The sequence below is a fragment of the Pollachius pollachius genome (assembly GCF_949987615.1).
Source record: "Pollachius pollachius genome assembly, chromosome: 19".
Lineage (NCBI taxonomy): Eukaryota > Metazoa > Chordata > Actinopteri > Gadiformes > Gadidae > Pollachius > Pollachius pollachius.
Genome location: NC_136952.1, coordinates 14,869,329 through 14,893,385, shown reverse-complemented (window position 1 = coordinate 14,893,385; position 24,057 = coordinate 14,869,329). Strand labels below are relative to the sequence as shown.

At 41.9% G+C, this 24,057-nt stretch overlaps 4 protein-coding genes across 6 annotated transcripts; 2 read left to right on the top strand and 2 right to left on the bottom strand.

The window, feature by feature from the left end:
* Positions 1-7,644: 7,644 nt before the first annotated feature.
* On the top strand, positions 7,645-13,952 carry calcoco2 (calcium binding and coiled-coil domain 2). Of its 3 annotated transcripts, none has more exons than XM_079756700.1 (16): positions 7,645-7,759; positions 8,262-8,404; positions 8,492-8,594; positions 8,671-8,828; positions 9,127-9,252; positions 9,567-9,671; positions 9,765-9,866; positions 9,999-10,111; positions 10,242-10,314; positions 10,628-10,795; positions 11,079-11,267; positions 11,395-11,532; positions 12,028-12,165; positions 12,587-12,761; positions 12,906-12,931; positions 13,510-13,952. In XM_079756700.1, exons 2-16 carry the CDS (start codon positions 8,270-8,272, stop codon positions 13,669-13,671), a joined length of 1,911 nt encoding a protein of 636 aa, XP_079612826.1. In that variant the 5' UTR covers positions 7,645-7,759; positions 8,262-8,269; the 3' UTR covers positions 13,672-13,952. The 3 variants fall into 3 exon arrangements, with proteins under 3 accessions (XP_079612826.1, XP_079612827.1, XP_079612825.1); XM_079756701.1 differs by lacking the exon at positions 7,645-7,759 and adding an exon at positions 7,768-7,962 and having other exon boundaries at positions 10,628-10,762; XM_079756699.1 differs by lacking the exon at positions 7,645-7,759 and adding an exon at positions 7,768-7,962.
* A 109-nt stretch (positions 13,953-14,061) lies between these two features.
* On the bottom strand, positions 14,062-16,297 carry snf8 (SNF8 subunit of ESCRT-II). Its single transcript, XM_079756707.1, has 8 exons — positions 15,981-16,297; positions 15,853-15,903; positions 15,616-15,754; positions 15,391-15,495; positions 15,231-15,303; positions 14,966-15,107; positions 14,542-14,616; positions 14,062-14,441 (listed from the first exon to the last, which is right to left on the bottom strand). The coding sequence occupies exons 1-8, from the start codon at positions 16,032-16,034 to the stop codon at positions 14,304-14,306; spliced, it is 777 nt and encodes a 258-aa protein (XP_079612833.1). The 5' UTR covers positions 16,035-16,297; the 3' UTR covers positions 14,062-14,303.
* A 477-nt stretch (positions 16,298-16,774) lies between these two features.
* Positions 16,775-21,326, top strand: msl1b (MSL complex subunit 1b). The gene is made up of 9 exons (XM_079756702.1): positions 16,775-16,831; positions 17,340-18,017; positions 18,132-18,328; positions 18,421-18,740; positions 18,863-18,927; positions 19,019-19,086; positions 19,200-19,327; positions 19,450-19,522; positions 19,664-21,326. Exons 2-9 carry the CDS (start codon positions 17,409-17,411, stop codon positions 19,752-19,754), a joined length of 1,551 nt encoding a protein of 516 aa, XP_079612828.1. The 5' UTR covers positions 16,775-16,831; positions 17,340-17,408; the 3' UTR covers positions 19,755-21,326.
* Positions 21,327-21,515: 189 nt separating this feature from the next.
* chmp2a (charged multivesicular body protein 2A) lies at positions 21,516-24,011 on the bottom strand. Its single transcript, XM_079756709.1, has 6 exons — positions 23,867-24,011; positions 23,214-23,381; positions 22,924-23,103; positions 22,652-22,782; positions 22,500-22,561; positions 21,516-22,352 (listed from the first exon to the last, which is right to left on the bottom strand). The coding sequence occupies exons 2-6, from the start codon at positions 23,379-23,381 to the stop codon at positions 22,231-22,233; spliced, it is 663 nt and encodes a 220-aa protein (XP_079612835.1). The 5' UTR covers positions 23,867-24,011; the 3' UTR covers positions 21,516-22,230.
* Between the last annotated feature and the right edge of the window lie 46 nt (positions 24,012-24,057).

Below are 24,057 nucleotides of genomic sequence, written 5' to 3'. Positions count from 1 at the left end.
CTCGTGCTTGTCCGTGTTTCCACACGCACGCACGCACGCACGCACGTACACACACACACACACACACACACACACACACACACACACACACACAAACACACACACATAAATAAAAATATATTATAATAAATAAAGTTTAGAGCAAATCTCATATTTGGAATCAAATAACGTATTTTTTGTTGCTACTTTGGACAAACATGTTCGCTTCACACATATAATAACACACAAACGAACGCACACACACACACACACACACACACACACACACACACACGCAAGCAAACACTCACTCACGCGCGCAAGCACACAGATCAACTCGTGTGTTTGCAAGGAATTACCAATTAGCCTAATTATTTCCAAAATACCAGAGATATAACACATCACTAAGCGTTTCGATTGTTGTCGTTTGTTCTTTTCACAGACGCGCAGGCACGCGCACATATTTGTTGGAAATCAGTCCACCAAATAAAGTCATCTGTATTCATTGGGCTAATGCTGCTCTAAAATGTCCCTATGTTTGTTTAAATAGGCCTATTCGGAGAGACGAAGGAAAATCCATGGCGTCTCTGACTGGGACAAATGCGCACTTAGCCTCCGCAGATAGATCAACAAGACTACAAGTAAATAAGGTGAACAAGGCTGAAGCACGACGAGTCTCAGAGATCAAGGTTTCCATTCCATCACTACTGTCTCATCATGACATTAAGATCATTATAATAATTATAATATTGATAATAATAACAATTATTATTATCATAATTTGTATTATAGTTATAATTATTAATATAGCTGTTGTCTTATGTGTGGTGGATAATTTTGATCATATTATTCAAATCAATTGCCTAGACAATAGCAATTCATATATTATGTAGCTAATTGCACCTCTGGTTGAAGCTAACGGCGTTGTGTAGGCCTCAAAGTCTATTCACGAAGCGGTTATTTACAGTGTTATCGCTGGTGCAATGTTTTTCTGATGCTTTATTTTTTTTTCGTGAGGGCGTCTCATGACCACACAGGCCACACTGTAGAGAAATAAGATAAGGGGAATCTCTAATATCCCTTCCGGGATTATTAAAGTAGGCTACATTTGATCCTATCTTAAGGCCACACTGCCAATCATTGTCGCACTTGTCTCAACATCTTCCCAAATTCAAAGGCTCCATACACTACAGGCCATAAGAAGACGTTAAGGGCTGCAGACACCCTTTGTGTTTGGAAAGAGCGTTTATTCCGATGCACCGCATAATTCGGAGGAGATTCGAGCCTCTGAGCGGGCCGGAGTCATAGATATGACAGCTATAATCAAATGGGCCCCGAATATGCCTTCGGGAGGTGTTGAACACATTCAAACTATTTATATTTATGGAAATATGCTGTAAAAAAACCCAATTTACACCCACACACACATACACACACACGCGCGCGCGCACACACACACACACACACACACACACACACACACACATCCGGGGAAACCTGACAATGGACGATAGGTCCGCTGTCGGGCCTACTGGTTCAGTGCGGGGTATTTTTGCCATGTTTCCAACATATTGGGTAAGACAGCTCATATACATTTTGTTCTGAAGGTGTAAACGTTTCCTAGATAAGACGGAGCAGCATGTTCCATAAGCCTGAGAGATATTCCGGTTGATGCTTGTCTCCCTGCTTAAACCATCCTTGCTTGGCCTAGTTTAATTACAACTGGAGATAAACATAACATTCACTACATGAGAACATGTCCAATCTGGACTGGATCTACTACTATTTTTTAATCAATTATTGTGATTATTATTTGTCTTTGAGAGACGGGCCTTCATTTCGGCCTACAGGAGAACGAGGCGCTGCTGACAGCCGGACAAATGTCCTTCAGTTGCACAAATCTGAGGAAACTCGTGTTACCGTCATCACATTCTCGAGTTTCATTCACCCCATGATAGAAGACAAGTTGACTAAATACACCAGGAGCAGGCATGCTTTAACGTCCTGCGCAGTGTTGTGTTAATGGCTGGCAACGGCTGAGAAACACGGTGCCCTTACCTTTGTTGATCATCCATCACTTGGAGAGGTGGTGCCCCTCTGGAGTATGTCTTGTGCTCTCCACCCGTCCTCTTCCACCTCCTTTTGCTGCACATCCAACATTGTTGAAATGTTTGGAGCTTTTATGTAATTTCAGGTGAATAATTCCTCCAGGATGGGGTGTTCTGGATCCCAGTTTTCCCGGACAAAGCTGGATATAGCCACAGTAGCATCGCGCCAGGAGGAGAAAGGTGGCGCAGCGGCATCATCGCGTAAAGCGCGCAGACGCGGATGTCCGTCGGGTTGGATTTAATTTGACACCGACGAAAAATACGCATGGTCAGATGAAGAAAGAGCCAAGAAAACGTTACAACCGATAACCGAATGAGCAGTTGAAAATAGCAGCTGCAATATAACCTCATGGGAAATAAGTTCCCATTCTGGGGGCCACATGACCCGGCTCCTCCAATCCCGGAGCCCAGCGAGTCGTAAAGTTGCTTTGGCAAAGTTGTAAATTTTCATAAACGGCGCCCGTTTTGTGCTTTCAGACACTCTCTGTATAGAAACAGCCGGGCTATTTAACCACCGCCACCTTTTGTTAGAAAAATAGGCTTTGGTGGGAATATGAGAACTTAACTAGAAACTCAGCATTGGACCCCGAGACGCATTACTGAAGGATATAGGACTCATATTCCTGTTGTAAAACATTAAGGCTGCTAAAGATAAAGCGCTCTAAACACCTCATTATGGGTCATTAAGTCCTGCGTCTCCCGAGCGTTAGGTCCCCTTAACTGGAACATGAGCTTCATAGCCTTAATACTGCTTGCCTGCATCTAAAACAAAAACAAAAACAACAACAACAACAACAACAACAACCACAAGGCAGACTGTTGATAATTGCAATTGGACCAACAGTTATTTGTGACGAATTATCTACCCGTTATCCAATCCATGTCAGAGGCAGTAGTTGTGGTTCAAGGCCTCATTCATTTAGTGGATCAGGGACTTCTTTAACATCGTTACACGAAACCTGTTCAGCCAGTTAATGTACATGAAGTTGGCATTGATGGCAATGGATTTTAAATCCATATTTAAATTAGGGGTTATTTAATATTTCATTAAAGTATATTTTAACATGTTTAATATTAGGCTTATTTTCATGGTTAGGTGACCCCTTTCAGACTCCACTCATTGCCTTTAATTTAAACTGACTGGGATTTCCGACGTTTATGGATGCAATAAAAGCATAAATACCTCAGCTATATCACACCATCACCATAGTTTCGTTTTTCCACTGGGTCAACCCACATTACAAACATGATGTTAATATCCTTTAACGTTAGGGGTCGATTTCTATCGAAAATCCCCCAAATAAAACAAAGGCCTAAATCGAAAAAAACAACGAAGTTGCATCAGGCCTACGGGTTACATCCACGTGTCCATGTGACCCACATCATATAGGCTGCATGTTTGATGCTGTTATTATGGGACAATCTGATCCTGGTAGATGTTGCATTAACGTGATCGTCTTAAAATCACAGATCAGTTGTTTATTCCTGGGAAGTAATGTAATGTGTGCGTTCAAGGGTGGTGCCCTGTTTGATAAATAGTAATCAAAATTATAACTTTCTTGTGAAAATACAAGACATGATATTAAATACATAGCTAATTAAAAAAATGCAATGTCTATTTGGTTAGGGATATACGTAAAGGCGAATGGTTTAATACGCCCGCCAGTAAAGATTAAGGTAGGCCTACATTTAAAACTTTTTTCAATAGAGACACGGGGAATTAGGTTGACAGTTCAACAAAATAGGATGTTTTAGGAATTAGTCAATGAGGAAAAATAATTGATTCCGACCAGTAGGCCTACAACTTTCGAATAGCCTACACGTGGAACAAAGAGCAAAATTAGGCAAATCTCTATTAAATTAAACTATTAAAACTTTTTTTATGATGATGGTTTTGTGTGGCAGAATGTGAATAAAAAAGTGTGCAAAGATAGTATCGATAGTATCTTTAAATAATCCACAGAACAACACAGACGCACTAAAAAAAAAGTTTACACTGTCGTTTACACACGAGTTTAGCTTCAGCAAAATACACAATGCAAAGGCCCCTAAACCAAGATATAAAATCTGAATTTCATAAGGCATAAAATACAGTTGTTTTTTTTTGCTCAGTGGGTTTTAGTGTTGAATTTATAATGTGGTTTCTAACTGTGTGAAATAAGCCAGCTACCACAACTGAAGGGCCCAGCACCCTGCTAGATCCACTAACATAAGCAGGTCTCTGGGGTCAACGGACAAGAAGGTGCAGGATGGTCTACAGGACATGGTCTGAGGTCACCGTGGTACATCCGCATTTAATGGGAAAACATCATGGAAGTCTGTGGGACGCAATGGTGTCTTCTCCGTTAGAATTATGATAAATCTTGACATAATACGATTTTGAGGGAACCACCTATTTAGACTCAGCATTGTGTCAAAACACAACACATAACACATAAACTCTAATCGGACACACACACACACACACAGACACACACACACGCACACACACACACACACGCATTGTGTGTGTCACAATTGAGGATGTAATTAGTTTTGTCAAACAAAAAGCATCTGTGATATACAAACTTTTTAAATTTATTAAAATAATACAGACCTTGTGGGTATGGCAAGTGTCCCACTCTGGTTATTTGGCCCTGAATGATGTCTAATAGCTTGCTGACTCCAAAGTATCTTTGTCATATTTAATTAATATGATTTAATCATGCAATAAAAAAAGGCAATTAAAAGACACCACAAGGCAACTCTAATTTCAAAACAGTCCCTGAATGTCGAAATACACGAACATAGCCTGATATGTTGGCTTCCCACACATTGAAAGAAGCCAGACTAATTCCTGAAACTAATGTGATATCTGGAAGGTTCTGTTATGATCAGGAAAGGAAATAACTTTTCCACTTGGTTTAGTTGCAGCTAGAATATTGAAAATGTTGTACCCCCTAAATATTGACTTGAACAAAACTTTTGGTAAAGGAGATTGATAACCTCGCCCTTCCACCTTAGCACAAGAACCTAACAGATAAATACACAAGGTGACAGAGAGCCAATCCTCTGGTGTATCGGCCTTATTGGTATGACTTATGCTGATGCTGTACAGAGGGGGTTGTCTGACAAACAGAGGAGGGGACTTCTGAGTCAGACCAGTGATGTCCTGTCTGCAGATAACAGGTTAGGCATCACAATGAACTGAAAAATGACAATTACCATATGAACTTGTTTTTGGAATGGCCTTGAGAGCTTCTAATTATAGCAGGATTGGATGATAAACACATGACAAGAATTAATATGTATTATTTATTGATTGCTTTGGTCTGTTTGTGTTGTACAGACAGAGGACTCCATAACATTAACCAATTATTTGGATTCAGTTTCCTTAACATCCAAGAAATAGACATCTCATATTTGGGATGTCTATTTCATCCATGCATTTAGAAAAGTTTATCAGACAGAATTGAAAATTGAACAAAACAATATAATATCGACCATATTACAAGCCATGTATTTTATTTTTTACAATTGACACCACACGGCCACTAGCTGCCGCACACACACACACACACACACACACACACACACACACACACACACACACACACACACACACACACATTGCTGAGTCTTACCTTTTTTGTAATTGTCTCAGCCTACAGAGGCTTGGTGGCTCTTTCGCTCTCTCTTCCCTTTCTCCATCTCTCACACACCCTCTCTCTCTCTCTCTCTCTCTCTCTCTCTCTCTCTCCCTCTCTCTCCCTCTCTCTCTCTCTCTCTCTCTCTATGGATGGCAGAAAAACGACTCTTGTCAGTGTCTCACAAGGAAACATTCTGATATCCATGATAGTACCACTCCACCTCCTATTCCTCCTCCTCCCTTACTCCCCTCCTCTTTCAGAAGACATCAGCAGCAGCTGCAGGAGCCAGGTTACAATGAAGAGGGAGGATTAGAGAGAGAGGGACGAGCCAAAGAGAAGGACATAACCTTATTACATTAAGTATTGCTTTTATATATACTGTACATAGAAAACTAAATTGACATTTATGTACCATGTCTTTTTTTACATAGGTATTTGTGTATTTTTATCAATGTTTTTTCTGAATTGTAATGTATTTCAGCGTTTTTTAGTGTCATTTTTCTATATTAATTAGTTATTATAATAACTTATAGTAATTTCCTTTTTGGAAAAAAAACAATTGGTTATTTTAATAAAAAATATATGGATAATTTGTGTACGGCTTCCAGTTATTTTTTGAATAAGTAATATATTGTTTTGAAGTATTTTCTTGTGTGCACTTAGGCCTATCGCTAGAAATATCATATCATATCATAATAGGCCTATAGGTCTACTGAATTTCCAATAATGAACCATTTTTCCATCTTTATATGGTTACCTCGTGATTATCCTATGTAACAGAACTCTAATGATCAATATGAAAACTATTTGGCATTCCTTTTCCTTTTTTATTTAATTGTTTATTTAGTTTAAGGGACGTGCGGAACGTGCTTTTTAAAAGCAATTTATTAAATTGTATATGGTTTGATTGTATATTGACATTCATAAACAATTCACATGACAGTCAAAATGCGTTTAGGTATAAATGTAAAGGGACAATCTAACAACGGCAGCCTATGGCAGCGTTGGCCTAATTTTACATTCAACGTTCAAACATGAATAAAGATATTTAGGTCAACAAATAGGACTATGTTTTTTAAGGGTGGAATCTGATACGAAATATAGAAATCACTTAGGCCTAATGATAGCGCAACCTCTTAAATTGCTTCTCTTATGCAGAGTAGGCTAATGTACAAATAAATAACCAGAATAATAGAGAGAGGTGGCGAGAGTGAGGCCTGTAGTCTAGGGATTTTGTTTTTGGTCTTGTCTTCTCAATAATAAGCACATAGGCTACATCTAAAATCCGTATTTAGTAGCCTAGTCTGATGCCTACAAGGGGATGTGTTCTTAAAGATGCATCAACGTTACGATTTGATTTCGGTCCGAAAGGAAAACGGAGCGTTAATGCATCTTTAAGAACACGTCCACTTGTAGGCACAGGCCTCCATAACACCAAGGCACAGGACTCCAACACCACAGAGTTTCCAGCAGGCCATTTACTTTTGGTACGTCTGGAAGTCCTCGTTGATTTCCACTGGTCTGTCCACTTTAAGACCATCAGCGACCCCTACCGACCGTCTCTGGGAAACAGATTGTGTTTAGCCGTTATTCACCGTTGAGAAGTTCCTCATAGACAAATCTTGGTAGGCTATGTAAATGTAGGCTTGTTCTTTGTGTTTTTAAGTAGCATTTAAGTAATATGGAAACGATCCCACAAAATAATGCCCACTATTAGAATTACTTCACTTCGATTGAGTAGGTTACATCATTTTGATTTATTGATATATATTATTTTATTCATGCCTTCCATCGACCTAAACCAGTGTGTCGGTGGAGGTTGGCCTGGGTCGGTGTCTGTTGACGCAAGCGGTCTTCAAATGCAGCCATCGAAGGATGCGTCCCCTGAATTGAGTCTGGCGGACGGTCGGCTCTACGGTCAGTTAAACTACATTTCCCAGGGCAACCGTCGACCAAGGAACTATTGCGCAACATGAGAAAGTGTTGTTTATCTCCGTCACAGCAGTAGGCTTGGTCCGGGCGCCTCAGACCAGCTGGACCACGGTATGTAACAACAGACCGACTAGTAGGTTAAACATGTGTATGCGCTTCACACCTCCAGTTCAGCCTACTTGTATGTTTGATGAGTGTATCTCGTAGTCTGTTGGGGATAAAAAAAAAGAAGACATGATTCAGTAGCTTCGTCATCAAGTTCCGCTATCCTTAGTAGTGGCTACATTTTATGTGCGCAGTTCTCTCTGCCAAATGTAAGTAGACGTAACCGGAATAATTCAAATAATAATGAGTAGCCCTATAGTATAATTTCATAAGTCGGCCCTTTAATGAGAACTTCGCTGAGCAGGCTAACGGTAGGTCTGTGCTGCCAGTTCTTTATTCGACGAAAGTGAAAGCAACTTTGTGGAGGTGAATTTCAAGACCGCCTTTAGTCCGTATGAACCATTTAGACAATGTGTCGAATGAATATTTTTATGTGTGTGTGTATGTGTGTGTGTGTGTGTGTGTGTGTGTGTGTGTGTATATGTGTGTTTGGGAATTTCCACCGAAGGTGCAGCAATGGCATCGACCTTCTCCCAGGTTGTTTTCAACGACATCCCTAAAACATACTACAGGTCGACCCAAGTCACCTGCCACTACACTCTGGCCGTGGGGTTTCTACCCACCACGAGGGACTGGGTAGGGATATACAAGGTGAGCAATGCATAATCGTTTTGGACGGAGCCTTATTTCCCATGACGTCACAAGCGTGATTACCTAGCCTGCATTTGTTTTATACAGGTAGGATGGAGCACAACCAAAGATTATTTGAGCTTTGTTTGGGTGGATCCACCAGTTGAGCTCGTTGAGCAGGAACCAATGAGAAAACAGTGTCTGTTTTCTGGTGAGAGGCTTTTGTTGTCACTTGTATATGATGTAGCATCTTTAGGCAAGTGAGCTCATGGTTATTTTTCTGTTAGAATACTACCTTCCCAAGGAAGAGTCAGAGTTCTACCAGTTTTGCTACGTGGACAGCCTCGGCTACGTGAAAGGGGCCAGCACACCCTTCAGCTTCCAGAACCCAGTAGAGAACATGGATTGCAGCATGGAGACTGACCTCATGGTGGTTACAACACAGGTATAAAGTACAAGTTGGCAGACCGAAAATAGATTGGCATGGAAATTGGAAATAATATGTAGCCTACAAGCTGGAAATCAGTAGAGGTATTTGTATATCTGTACACCGCTAAATGATCAACAATCAACTATTAATTAAAAAATGTACGAGTGCTGGATACATTTATAAAAAGATGAATTGTGCAAAACAAAAAGCAAAGGCATAAAATTAAATAATGAAATTAAAAAGCTGCATAGTTGGCTTACCTCCAAGTTAAACAAGGATGAATGTTGACATAAAACGTCCCATTTGAACTCAGGACGAGATCGATCGAAGTGAACGGGAGAAAGAGGAGTTGAGGCAGGCGCTGGAGCAGTTGAGAAGAGGAACCCGCGGCGTGCAGACAGCCCTGGAGGAGCGGCAGAGGGAGGTGGACTGCCTGAAGGTCGGCTTATTTCATCATTTCGTTGTTATATCAGGAATTGAACTTTGAGGGAATATTTAAAATTCTTTCCAAACTGGAATGGCTCTGTTAAATATAAAGTAAAAACTCTTTCCTGTATTCGATGATGGGTAAGTGGATAATAAATAGGATACATAAATACAATATAATGTGTAAATAATAAGACAACTATGCAAGAAATTAAGAAATTGTGAAATATTTATATAATACAAATGTAAATGACAAAAATGAATGCCAGTCTACAATGGTGTATAATAAGAAAGTATATTTCATACATTATGAATATTTTTTAACAGGAAAATAACAAAGAGAGAGACCAGAAGGAATCTGAACTTGTGGAGGCACTGAACCAAGCCAGGATCTTTCTGATGGAGAAAGAGAAGGAAGCAGAGCGACTCAGGGTTGGTTTCCCCAGCAATACATTGAGAGAGACTGCATGTGGTTAATCAACATCTGCATGATGGAGCCTTAACTTAAATGTGTCTCCTTTTAAGGAGGAGATATCAATCCAAACCAAAAAGCACCTGGATCCCGATCAGCACAACTTCACCGAGAAGGAGAAACCGGAGATAAATAAACCAGGGATAAACACAGCCGTAAGTGGGACCTATTTGACAGATCATGTTAGACCCTTTTAGCCGGCCTAGGTTTAAGTGTTCTCCCTCTTGTTTGCATCCCTTCCGTGTGTCTTCTCCATGTGTCTCATCATCCTCACGTTTGGTCTGCAGTGTGAGGGTGAGCTCAGGGAGAAGTATGACCGGGCTGTGGTGCAGATCTGTCAGCTTAAGGTGGAGATCGAGAAGCAAAGACAACGTATCACCACGAGTGAAGAGATGGCAGAGTGAGTCATGACACACAACACAGATATCTAGAATACACCATGACAAAACAGAAATGCTTCAGAATGTTTTGCATTCTTTCACTTACTGGTTGAGTAGGAGGGGTATTAATACACATCTGTGTGTTTATAGCCTGATATCTAAGGTCAAAGAAGAGGAAAAAGAGGAGTTGATCAGACTTAAAGATATGAACCAGCTCCTTGAGGTAATCCACTACTTTGCTTTGCATATTAATGACTAATGACGATCAGTAAAGATGGCTTCGGTACAAACCGTGGCATGCAACTTAAAACCTACCTTGGAATCGAGCTGAGCTGCACTTGACTAATGTCAACAAGGAGCTAATGGAAGAAGGCAAAGTGCTCAGCTGTGTTTACCCTACACAATCTGCGGAGGAATGTGGCTCATACGTTGGCATGCGCATAAACTACTTGAATTCAGAATGGCCGGTTGAAGGTTGTATCTGCTTGTAGTGTTCAACATATATCTATACGAATGGCCTGCTAACCCCTTTCCAGGTGGACCTAAAATACAGTGAGAGGGAGAAAGAGAGGCTCTCTGTGGAGCTGAACCAGGTGAAGCTCCTCATCCATGACATGGAGAAGCTGAGGAGCGAGAACCAGGAGCTGCGTAAGAGCCTCTCCCAGCAAGAGGTTTGTCACAACCGCCCAGATCAGGATTACAAGGTGCGACCTATGAAGAAATGTCCACTCATCGTAATGTGATGTTTCCTTTTATTGTATGACACCTGCAGCATGGGGGAAGGTTAGTGTTAAGGTGTTTGACGCCAAATAGGTAAAGAAAGCTTTCTTCTAGGGGAATGACATGTATCTCGAAAAATAACTCGGAAGTCACTTTGGATGAAAGCGTCTGCCAAAAATCGAAATGTGAAATCAATCACCATTGCAATACATATTTTCCAGAGTATCCAGCATATCTCAATCATCTTTCTGTTCTGATCCACCATAGGCACAATGCAACACCATGATAGGCCAGCTAGAAAATGCTCGGACACAGCTGGCCAATGAGAGGAAGGAGTGCAACGACAAGAGAAGGCTTGTCGAGGAGGCCGAGAGAGATTTGCTGCACGCAAAGAGTCAGTTGAATATCACAGAGATGGAAAATTATCGGATCAAAGAAAACGGCAGCCAGCTGAAGGTCCATACGAAACGTTTGTCCAGCTGTATCTCTGTGGTGCAGAATCTTAGCTTCAAGTTGTTTCAGCTGTAAAGGACCCTGATTCATTATCAGCTCTCTTGTCTCACTTTTTTTGTTTTTTTTTCAGCTCCGCCTTGAAGAGTCTCAGGCGATCATCGCTGAAAAAGATGCAGAGATTGCAGAGATGAGTAGCATTATCGAGCTGCGGCAGAACCGGCTGAAGATCCACAACCAAGAGAGAGAACAGCTTGTTCGGGAGCACCAGGTACCACACCCAAATAAAAAAAATCAGTCTAGAACAAAAAAGGTCAAAACACCACCAAGTGCCAGGGCTCCCAAAATCGTGTTTTTTGTTCAAAACATCTTGGTCATCTTTTATGATCTTCAACACAGCACTGTTACCAAATTTAAAAGTGTAATTCGGAATAAGCTGGTTTAAAATCCTATGTTTTGGCCTGTTTCCTCCAACTGGTTTGTGAATGTTCCACAATGCTCCAAACTCAATTGACATTCTTTCTCGATGAGAATGCGCTGTCTGGTGTTCCTTGGACATCACGACCAAGGTACACCGATGCCGAGGTGGTATGTCGAACGCCATGGTGGGTGTGGACGTGTAGAGCTCTGTCAGGGCAGAGGCTGATGTTGATGGCTATTTCCAAGAGAGGTTTAAGCTTGTACTCATTCACATATATCCTGGTTCATGACTTGGACCCTGATTTGTTAGTCTGGTGACTCCCTTGTCTCTTATTTTTTCATTCAGTCAGGTCTGGCAGAGTCACTTCAGACCATAGCCGAAAGAGAGGCGGAGATCGCAGAGATCCATGGAACCATCGAGCTGAGAGAGAACCGGCTGAAGATCCAGAACCAAGAGAAGGAGCAGCTTGTTCGAGACAACCAGGTACAGCATGTTAATACACCTACACAATGACGGTTCTTGCTAGACAAAGTTTAAGGAAAATGTATGATCTTCTATTAAAGGAGCAGTATGCAAGATTTAGAGGAAATACCACTAACCGTCCCCCTGCCCTTTGCCCCTCCCACCAAACAAGGTGTTACTTTGGCCGGCGGGTTGTCTCTTTTGCTGCATACTACGCAGACATGTGTTACTGTCAAACATTTTTTGCAGAATATTGCATTTAAAGATAGCTGCAATCTGATTATTTTGACTGAATATTTTACACAATATCCCCTACTGCTCCTTTAAATTGCTATGAATTGAAGGGTATTTTTAAGTACCTTATAGTGACTAATTAAAAGAATAATGTAAAAGGTAATGCTTCAGCCATAATGATCATAACTTGATCCTTATTTATTCTCAGCGTCTGAGGAAAACCATTGAAGACTTCCGCAGGGAACAGGCTGTGGGGAGTTCAGGCTCCTCTCGGCCCGAGAGGCCGGCCTACAGCCCACCGCCCCGCGGCACGGGGAGCCCTGCTCATGGGCCACAACAGAACGAACCGGGATTTCAGTTTGAGGAGCCACACAACACGACTGGTAGGTACTGCTGGGCTGACCAGCCAATTAGTTTAATGTTTGCTGTTTATTTGATAACTGTCAGAACACAACATTGAACTTCACATGTGAAATAAGATGCGAGGGGAGTGGCTAACCAAGTCACACGTTTGTTTTTTTCCACAGGAAGGGGCCCCAAAACACAGGAAACGGTATGTAAATGATGCACTTGCTGACTTGGTTGTGGCTCTGTTATCTTTGACTAAAAGGCATTTGAGACAGCTCAAATGTTAAAAGATAACATTCAGGTTATTCATGTATTTGTTTGTTTATGGCAGTATCTGCATAACCATTAATCTAGGGCTAACATATTTGTAAGCAAATTCAAACAGAAGTAACAGGGACACTCTCATCATGTGAGCACCCTGTGTAACATGGTGTAGGGGAGGGTAGGGTAACTGGCTCAACAGTACATACCAGGAGGCATTCACTGGGGAACGCACCCTTTACTCTCCTTCTCCCAATCTTGACACCATGGAGCATGATAACCCTTACTTTACTTTAATCACGAAGGAGCAAGATGGGGTAAGGTAACTCGCTCAACAATACATACCGGAAGGCACGGGTAACATCCTGAACACTCCTGTTCCCACTCGAGACACCAGGGAGCAAAGAAGTCATAGAGGCTCTTTGCTGACATCTTCGAGGCTTTCTTAATCCTGCACCCTTATTCAGTTACATCTCATTAACCCTAGTGTCTTCTTCTGCTTCTCTATTTCCCTGTGCGTAGATAAAGGTGTGTCGTAGCTGCCACATGAGCTTCCCCGGCATCACACTGGAGGAGCTGGAGCAGCATGAGCAGAGCCACAGGGTGTGTCCCTTCTGCACGCTCATCTGCGATGACATGGGACAGGCCGAGTTCGAAGATCACGTCTACAGCCACGAGTTATAATCCAAATAGAATCCACCAAAATGTGTCTTATCTGCCTTACTTTGCACAGGAACAGGTAAATTGCATTTCGATTAGGAAATGGCTTTATTTTTCTTGTTAAGCTGGAATTAATTTAACTAACTTCTTAGATGAAGTCAACTGTAAAACCTTATGCACTTAATAACAATACTATACTGTTACTTAGGAGAAAAACAAATTAAACAATGTGTGTGATTGCCCAATCAGAGATATATTGTAATGTTTAGTTTAGAAGAATAAACTAAATAAACTAAAAAATCTTGCATGCAGGATCCACAGGATTCCTTTAAGATGTTACCTTGTATGTTTCAGTTATGTTGCAGTTCCTACAGGTATGACCATGGGTAATAATATTGAATGAACACCATATACTTAATTAAAATAAACCCATTCCTCTTTAATAGTGACCAGCAAGAAATATCGTCAGGTTATACAATTAGGAAATGAGGGCCCCAAATGCAGTATGCCCAGAGAAAGGCTTCCCTCTCCGCATTGACTTGAGCAACAATTGAAACCCCAACAAACAACGGCTAGTCCGTCAAATGTCAGCAAGTCTCTCGAAGTTTAACCAATACCAAAGGCCCATACATAAAATATTTATTAAAAAAAAATCCTCAAGGTGTCATTTGATTGGCTTCGTCGGGTGTGACATCACGGGAGCTAATCTCAGAGAACAGGGCTGGAAGCCAGTACTGGGGTTCCCCAGCGGCCTGTGAGTCCAGCCAAGCGAGTCCCTCCTTCAGCAGGTGGTCCTGGGAACGAGGCGAGAGATTTAATTTCCTCAACACTCCAGTGAAACCTGGTAACCAATGTCCGCAGTGGCTGAATTTCCCCTCGCTCCGAGACACTTACCAGGACGTGGCAAGAGCGCTCCCTCTCCCATTTCAGGTGCTCCTTGATCTCACTCACGGTCACGTAGCCTTTCTTCTGCAGGCGGGGGAGCAAGCAAAGCCAGAATGTAAGTTAACACCATAGCGCACCTACAGGTTTTTCAACATGATATATCCAAGTTTCATAGCCTACTTATAGTAGAGGCACATTTTATAACTCAAGTTACTATAGAATTTAAAAACATCTTGCTAATAACTCAAGATTGGACCATTGGGTAAAAAATGACATAAAATACATCTAATATGAGGTGGAACAATAACTTTTGCTGAGTATTGATGTACTGATGCTCTCGGTAGCCACACAAACACAAGACCCGATGGCACCAATGTGAGGTGTCATTCAAGGTGAAGACCAGTACGTATACCACGCATCACCCGGTCCGTACCTCGGCCAGCTGCAGAACCACCGTGTGATCCATGTTGAGCTCCGCAGGAACCGACTGCACCAGGTACGAACCTCCCACCGGGATCATGCCGAAACCGTTGCCCATGGCTTTCAGCTTCTTTATGGCCCGCACCAGATCATCTCTGGGAATCACATTTTAACTGGGTTTAATATCCATATCACATAAAGGGGATTGATGAATCATGAGGGAGGAGGGGGATGGAAGATCAGACACTGATAAGATAGACAGACAAAATAAGACTTACTGGCTCACATCCTGGGCGTATTTACCTCGTCCTTTCAACACTCTCTGGTGGAGCTCATCCAACGTAATGAGCCCTGAAAAGATATTACAAAGTACGTTATCAATGATATTGTCCTTTCAGATGTACTACTGAAATGAAGAAGCGGCTGAGCCAACCATACCCCCGTTTCTGTGCTTTAGTGCAAGACACACTTCAATGATCTGTACTCCAAGCTCATAATAGAAGTCCCCCACACCAAGCATCTCTGACCAGAACCCCTTTCCAGCTGTGAAAAGAGGAAAACAAAGTAATAATAAAGAAAGAATCCTATTGACAGAACAACTTCAATAATAGATGCATCAAATTAAAAAGTCTACATTGTGTATAAAATAAGAAATTATCTTACAGGCAAGTGGATCAACGCCAATGGTGGCACACATTTCCTGAAATTGGACTCTAAATTGGGAATTCTTTCGTATTTCTTGTTTATGTTTGCTGGCAAACTCCTCCAGGTGAGACTTAAAGGTCTCTATCTGTTTGGACATCTGAAAAAATTAAATAATATTTCATTAATTATAGTTGTGTATACATCTTCCTATATTTTTATATATTTGGCAGTCCCTGAGCACAAAGCTGATCCTACCTGAACTATTTGATCTTCAGCGAGAACGTTCCCCCTTTCCTTGTACCTTGCCTACATTCAAATAAAAAATAACAATGTGCACCTCAAACTTGTGACCATTGAAGTGACATGAATACAATATAACATACCTCTGCGAGCTTCTTTTTGGCAATAGCCCCAGCGCCAACCCCCCTTCTATGCATCTTGCTTTCTTGTCACACGTTCAGATGAATGAAGATTCGAGATTGGTAGCGTACAACCAGATGAACTTGGTTAGTGGTGTTAAACTGATAAATGTTCCAGCAATACACGAGCTCTTCAAATCTTACAATTCTCAGGTGAAAATGTCCTTACACTATCATACATAGCATGCGAGAATACTGTTTTTTGTGACTATTTAGGCATGTTGCCGCAATTCAGAAATATGCCGCACCAAAACAGAAGAGTGACATTTTTTTTGTTTTGTGTTTTGTCCAAGAACCAGGAAGGAAACTTCTTCTTCGATGGTACTAAGTAATGGTTTTGCTAGCACTGCCTCCTTCTGACGGGGCGAACAGGCAGGTCCGAATCTTCTTCTGGAACTCCATGCAGTTGTTAGATCAAGTTCTTCGTATCAATTAATTTGTAATTACTCGTTGATAAAATCTTTTTTATACACATCAACGCAGTGTTTAACTCTCTAATAAACCATAGAGTGTATGATCATATTATTTGATATGATTCCGATTCTGAACCCCAGTACCACAACTCACTAAGCATCATTTATAATTTATTTAACAATAATAATTATTTATTTACTTGTATTAATGGATACAAAACCATTATTCATGACATTTTTGTAGCCTTGACACGGACCCGCAGATATCAACGCCCAGTCGTTTCGCGCTCTGTCTCCCTCTACCGTCCGCCTCGCAACAAGACATCCAGCCAGCAAATTACGCATGCGCTGTCGTCGGCGCTTTAAATAAGTCTTGAGGAGGGAACAAGAAGGCACTTGCAGGTATGGTTATACAATTCTAACGTTATATTGACGCCTTTCTAATTCACCATTATTATTCAACCTAAACTACTATCAGCGTTTACGTTTTAAATGTCTAGGAACGACGCCGCATTTCGCACGTAAGACAGTTAGCTAATATTAGCATGCTAGCTGGCTGTTATTGTTTTTCATCATTTGGCGAGAAGCAAAATGGAGGAGATGGCTGCCGCCAGTGTCCTGCGTAGCCACTCCCGAGCCCCTGTTTATGGCTCTTTTCCTGGAAAATCTATTTAGGCGAAGTTAGGAGTTGAATGCCACCCTTCTATCTGGCCAGCTACGTAGTTAGCATGCCTGTGTTGTTGACTCCGTGCAGCGTACCTCACACTTTAAATTCGTCAAGCAATTTTGAAATGGATGGGGATTAGAGACAGTTATCGTAACATTCGTGGTATCCTCATGTGGTATCTGCAGCCAGGAAAGACGACGTGTTTTCCACCGAACGCAACACCTTTTCTTTCGTCTTTTGCAGGGCCAGAAGCATTGTTACCGCTGGACACCGCTGTTAATACATGCAGAATGAAAACCCATTGTGTTCGCCATGACTTTGAGATCGACGCTGTATCCTAACACGGGATTCAAGCTGAACGCTGACACGATCGACTTTGAGAAAAAGATTGGTGTCGCTACCGCGAGTCCCGTTAGCTTCAAGAGAGAGACCTGTGACGTGGTACTCAATGTTCAGGGGGTTGACATCCCCACCAAGTCCACGGGCTTAGACCAGAATTACACAACGAGCGAAGTTACCAGCGCTGCCACAGTCGCAGAAGTACTTCAAGGGGACAATACAACCGCGGGGATACTGTCCCCAGTCAGGCAAATGGGGGGTGAGGGAACCCCAGTGAAAAGCAAACCTCTCCCCATTGACAATATGGATAACCCGCAGATGGCAATAAACAATAACCCCAAGGAAGCGGGTGGTGATGAGAGCGCAAAGGGGGTTGTCCCAGGGGTCCTGGGCACCGCGTCCATCGAGCTCAGTACGGAGGGCAAGTGGCGGAACATCCGGAAGTCCCCGGCCAATCCCCACTCTCAAGCCAACTGCTTAAGGCAGATTCTCCTCCTCCAACTGGACCTCATCGAGCAACAGCAACAACAGCTTCAATCGAAAGACAAGGAGATCGATGAGCTCAAGGCCGAAAAAGAGACGGTATGTAGTGTCCACAAAAGTTTATTTGCTTTATCTGTGATAATGTTTATATGCATGGGTCTTTGGAATCGGTTGTGAAGTGACGGATTGCCAACGCTCTCCTGTTGGTTCCAGCTGCTGGCACGGATCGAGCGCATGGAGCGCCGCCTGCAGCTCACCAAGAAGGACCCCCGCGACAAGCGTCTGTTCCAGCCGCTTGAGCCCTGGACCCCCGATAAGGACGACATGTGGGACCTGGATGTGGAGGAGAGCCCGCATTCGGAGCAGGCCACGCCTCTTGCCTTCAGCCGAGGCGGCAAGGGCCAGAAGAGGTATTGTAGGCTGTTACTCCGGGACGCATGGACTAGACGCATGGACAAAACTCATGCAGCTATTATTTAATACTTGCTTTCATTCCCCACAGGAAAATCTGCTTCGGGGACCCAAAGCTCCAGAAGCAGCGGGGCAAGTGCCCCAAGTCCAGCCCCCAGAAGTTGGAGATGCGGCCCGGCTCCCCCTACCACCGCGAGCTGCGCAGCAAGGAGACTCCTGAGAAGGCAGGGTCCATGAGGCTAGGCCAGGAGAGAGACTCGCTGCTTCCCTGCAAAGAGGAACCCGGGTTCTGCTCGCTGATGGAGGAGCTGCCCTTCATGTGCACCACAGAGATGTACCTGTGCTGCTGGCACCAGCCGCCCCTGTCCCCGCTGAGAGAGACGTCCCCGAAGAAGGAGGAAGAAGTAGCCAGTGAGTGGACCCATTGCATACGCCCGGTCCTTTTAATATGAATATCGCTATTTATCATTATGAAGAAAATAAAGGTTTTACAAATTCTGAATAAAAAAAACCCTATATTTTCTCTTTCTCAGTTCCTTCCTGGAGGGAGAACTGCATGGAGCCCCTGGACTCGGACGATCCTAGTAGTATCCCAGAGGTGAGCCGTCGCTGGGCCTCCACACTCGCCACAATAGTCCCATCCTTTGATCGTTGACCCCCATTAATGAATAACGTGTCGTTTTCTCCAGGCGCTGGATGACAACGTATACCTGAAGCGCCACCTGAAGCTAGAGTTGGATGAGAAAAGGAGGAAACGGTTTGTAACACACAAAGCCCTTCATGTGCCACTACAACATGCATCATCAATGTCATCTCCTGACTCTATAGACTGGGATAGTGAGTTGTTCCTGTGTTTTTCTTTGCGTGCAGGTGGGATATACAGCGGATTCGGGAGCAGCGCATGTTTCAGCGTTTGCAGCAGCGCATGAACAAGAAGAAGGTCAGAGAACCGGAGGGGGAACCTGAGCTCTCCTCCTTCTACCCCGACTCTGAGGACGGTACGTCGGAGAACCGTTGCATGCCATCCACTCTGGAGGAGTGTTGCATCAGTGAATTGTGTTTGTTTTGTTGTGATTCGAGACACCAAACTTGATGTTTCTCGTTTTCTCTTTCCTACCAGTTGAGTCAATTGTCATCACCCCCTTCCTCCCGGTGGTTGCGTTTGGGCGACCACTACCAAAACTCACACAACAGTAAGTTCAAATTGTTCCCGTGGGACTGTATAAGGTTTTTCAAATGATAACATCCTGCACTAATGTAACTAACCATAGGTCTTGCATAATTACCCTAAATTGGTTTGCCTTCAAATGGTCAATTCTGTTTCTCCGTGGCAGGATCTTTGAGTTGCCGTGGCTCGACGACCGAAGCCGCTGCCGCATCGAGGTTCCCAAAAAACACACCCCCCATCGGACCTGTCGGAAGTGATACCGCAGCCACGAAGGAACATTGTTACTCCATTCCCAGCTCTTACTTATTCTCCTCTTGGCAGAACAGGCCTGTTTCAGTATCTGGCTATCACAACAATTCTCACTCTGTGATAGAGGATCTTACTTATCTGAACATCACAGACCAGCTGATCTCCAGCCAAATGCTGGAACGCAATGCAGATCTGGAAGTGGCTGCACCAATTATTAACCATGCTCAATTCTGTCCTAACTTATGTGTCTGAAAAGGAGACTAAATAGATGTTGTCCCACTATATTTCTCTTTGTTAACGGTAAAGTTAAAGCATCCTTCAGCTGCGGTTTATTTCTACTAATGGAAAAACAAAAGCATATGCATGTCTTGTGAGACATTTGAAATACATTTTGTGAAATCTGAGCCATCCTTAATTGATTTGTATGACATGAATGTGTAAATTGTATTGCTTGAAAAAAGAATTATATCCTAGTCAAGTAGGCAAAAACTAAAGAATTTATAGAAAAATCCTGGCGGCCTTCAGAGGGTGTTTTATTTTACATTTTGATTTTGGAACCTTGCTGCAGCCAGTGCTTGCTTCTGTATACCACACTTTCCAACTCTATTGACTGCCTCATTGAACAACTAAATTGGACTGTAATGTTCTGTATGTACAGTGAGGATAGTATTTGTTGTGCTTGCACAACACGAAACAAAACATTAATGAGCATATACTGTAATGTCAAATTAATTGTGGTCTGCGCTTTGCATGTCCAGAAATTACAATAAATTATATTACAAGGTTAAGACATGAAACATAACAAACAAAGCATGAAAGATGCTGGCGACAGTTAACTTGCTGAAAACAAAGGCTGGTCCAACCTTGCCATACGAGACAGGTGGCAAATTTGACCCATCACCCTATGGGTCTCTGGTTCTCATTTTATGTAATTTGCTTGGTTTCCTGTGAAATTGCATGGGCTCCTTTAGAGCTGACCAGTTCCTGATTGATTGACATGACATATCTTTGAATGGAGTGTAAACTCTGTTCACTGGAAGAAAATAAAATGTGTTTTAGGGTTTTGAGCGCATGAGTTCTGGACGCTGTTAGTTTTTTTCCTGATATTTTCGTTTAAGCCAATGCTTTTGTGGAGTAATTATGCTACGTATGTATGCATTGGTCTCTGAAGTATGCAATTATCCAAAATTCAAGTGTACCAGTTTAGAAAAAAAGTTAGTCATTCTTTAGCTGTAGATGTAGGCTTTGTCCCCAGTTTGCTCGAAGAGGCTGCCAGTACAATCACCCAGATACTTCTCTGGCTGTTTTGCCTTTTTACTGCTCAACTAATAAGAATAGCGGTGTTTCGCCTCTAACATAACCGATAAATGTGTTTAGGATCATTTTGGAACAATAGAATGGTCTGTACATAGCTTCAAGGAAGAACTGTACATAGAACATGGCTGTTATTTTTTTATTATTTAATGTTGTAATTGTCAAGTTCTTTAAATATGGTTCCGTTATGATTGTATGTTGGCAAAATAATTGAGTTTTGAAAGTTCTGAATGTTTTGGAATAAAACAAATGTAATGTCTATACGATTTTAGGTTTCCAAGAATCTTCACCTACTGCTGGATTGTATATGAACAGAAAATATATTTGTAAAAAAATTCCCCAAAGGAAATTTAACTAAGACACTTATATTTTAAATCGTCAAGACACTTGCTCTTGTAAAGCACTGCTTTACATGTTGCTATGGTTTAACGATACATAAATAGTCCAAACAACCCTTGAAAAGGAAACGTTTATTGAATAAAGAAGAAAAAGGGACACCATTTTGCAAATATATAAACATGACCACTCATCGGTTATTGAACAGAACTAATACGATTAAAATGGTTTTATGTACCAGGCACCTTGCGGTGAGGGCGAAATCCATTCAATGCATCAATTCAATATGTATGTTTGATTAGCCATTTATTAAGAAAACCCCAAGGCTGATTAACTATCTCTTGCTAAACATTTGCTGTACCATCCTCACCTATGTCTGTCCTGGTCCAAATTTGTGCTGCTATGAAAAGCATAAAAAGCTAAATGAAAAATACAAAAAGGAGATAGACCAACAATACACGGTTACATATACTACTCAACAATGATTCATGGGAACTAGTCTGAGGTACAAATTGTGCAGTATGTGAAACTTATCAAATGGTAACTGATGCAGCATTACCTACTCTCCACTTTGGGTTTTCAGATAGTGTTAATAAAATGGTCGAAGTCATGCAAATGGAAGCTAGTGTTCACACGCGCAATATTTTTCTTTCAGAAATTACCACAGTGTGTGTTGATAAAAGATACACGTCACACAATGTAAATCTGCCGCCACAAAAAGCCATATACCTTCTTTTTTTTTTATACATTTTACCATTTACTAACACTAGCATTTGTTGCGTGTTGTTAAAAACCAGGAACCAAAGTGCTCGTTAATTGACAGGTTCCCTGTGTTTAATCTCTCCGCAGGTTGTTGAGCCTCTCCTCCAGGTCTGCGTCTGCATCGGCCAGGGCCGCCTGGGGCTCCACCTTCTTCCCGCCGGCCACTGAGAGGCTCCCTCCCGTCGAGGGCAGACCTAAGCAAACGAAGGGAAGAAGGATCATCATGTACATGCTTGCATTTCAAAATGTGTGAAAATACATTAATCACAATGTAATACTTTATGACACAATGTACATTGTATACAAGTCATTTGGCAAAAACACGATAATGTTTTTCTTACTTGAAAGTTCGTCTGACAGATTGAGACCCAGTTCGTCCAACACTTGGGACACGATGGCGTCACTACATGAAACAGAACACAATTAATGATTTGAGAATTTGGCTTTGGGATCATGTGCTAGCACTAAAAAAAGACATCTTTTAATCCGTCACCTCTCGTCTTCGTCATCCTCATCACCCATCGCGTCATCTATCGCATCGTTCATCATTTCCTCTTTCATTTCCATGATTTCACTCTGTCGCTCAAAGTCCATCATTATCTTCTGGATCTGAGGCAGTTTGAGCTGGGAAGAACAAATCAAATTTAAATAATACACTAATACAAATATTTGTAATAACCAGTGAACCATCTTAAATGAGAAATCTAAATGCTTTTCTCTTTCATAACTCAGCCACAGAACTCAAACAAATAAGTAACAACTGACCTGGCGGTTCATGGTGGCCATTGCTTTTGTGACACCCTTCATCGCCATCGCCATACTGTTGTTAGACTTGAGTGTCTGAATCTTGAGACTGACTGCCTGGATGTTGGCTTTCATCATTATGAACTTCTTGACATAGCGCCGTGTGCGAACCAAGTCCTTAGCCATTATCTTGACGGCATCCTGCAATAACAACCAATAAAGCAACAAAACTCAATAAGTTGAATTGTGTCACAATGTAATTCTCATTCCTTTTTACCCCGAATAAACTGGGTACATAACTATCACACTACCATTTGTCCCTGTTTGGCCATTTTCTTAATGTCAGCAATGATTTTCTTCTCCTGCTGCTCCAGCTTTTGACGTTCTTTGTCCAGATCTCTCATCGCTCTATTTAGTGCCCTTTGATTCTGTTTCAGCATCTGCTCTGGGGTCTTTCTTGACCCGAAAAGGAAGTCCATCTTTAAAATGAGAAAAGGGAGATAGTTGAAGTACGAGCATAGATATTAGAGGTCACATGACAAGAAACTAAATACAGCGATATTAAAAAGGTGTATCATCTTCGCATGAACCGTGAAAGAAAGATACAAACTAGTTCAAACAGTATCTTGAACATTTCACATGGCGTTGACAAAGATAAAAGAATAAGATAGACATCAATCATTATCTTTATTCAAGTTGATTTACAGTAAAATGACTCAGCTGTTTACCTATTGAGACTCGTCCTGATTTTTTTTAACAATGAAGACAACATTGTCATGTTTAAGTTTTGCTCAAGTTTTAAACGACTGGAACTAGTTTCACTATTCAATAATAAATGTCCACAAGGCCTAACGATAGTTCACTATCGTACGTTTGTTTTCCTCTCCCTTTGGTGAGGTTAGCTACACTAAGAAACGCCAATCTTGTGTCCTGACTTATAAAAGACGGCTTGTGTTGTTCTTACCTTGAAGCAGATGTAGTCTAACTCGATGACCGATGAGCGAGGTACCAAAAACGAAGTAACCTAGATGCGTAAAGGTTGCCTTCAGCCCGATTTGTTTTTAAGGTGTATGTTTTTTTTAATGGTACACTTCCGTATCAAGGTGGCTCCAGATCCCGGACGTGACGTCATATAAATAGCTGCTGTATTTCCGA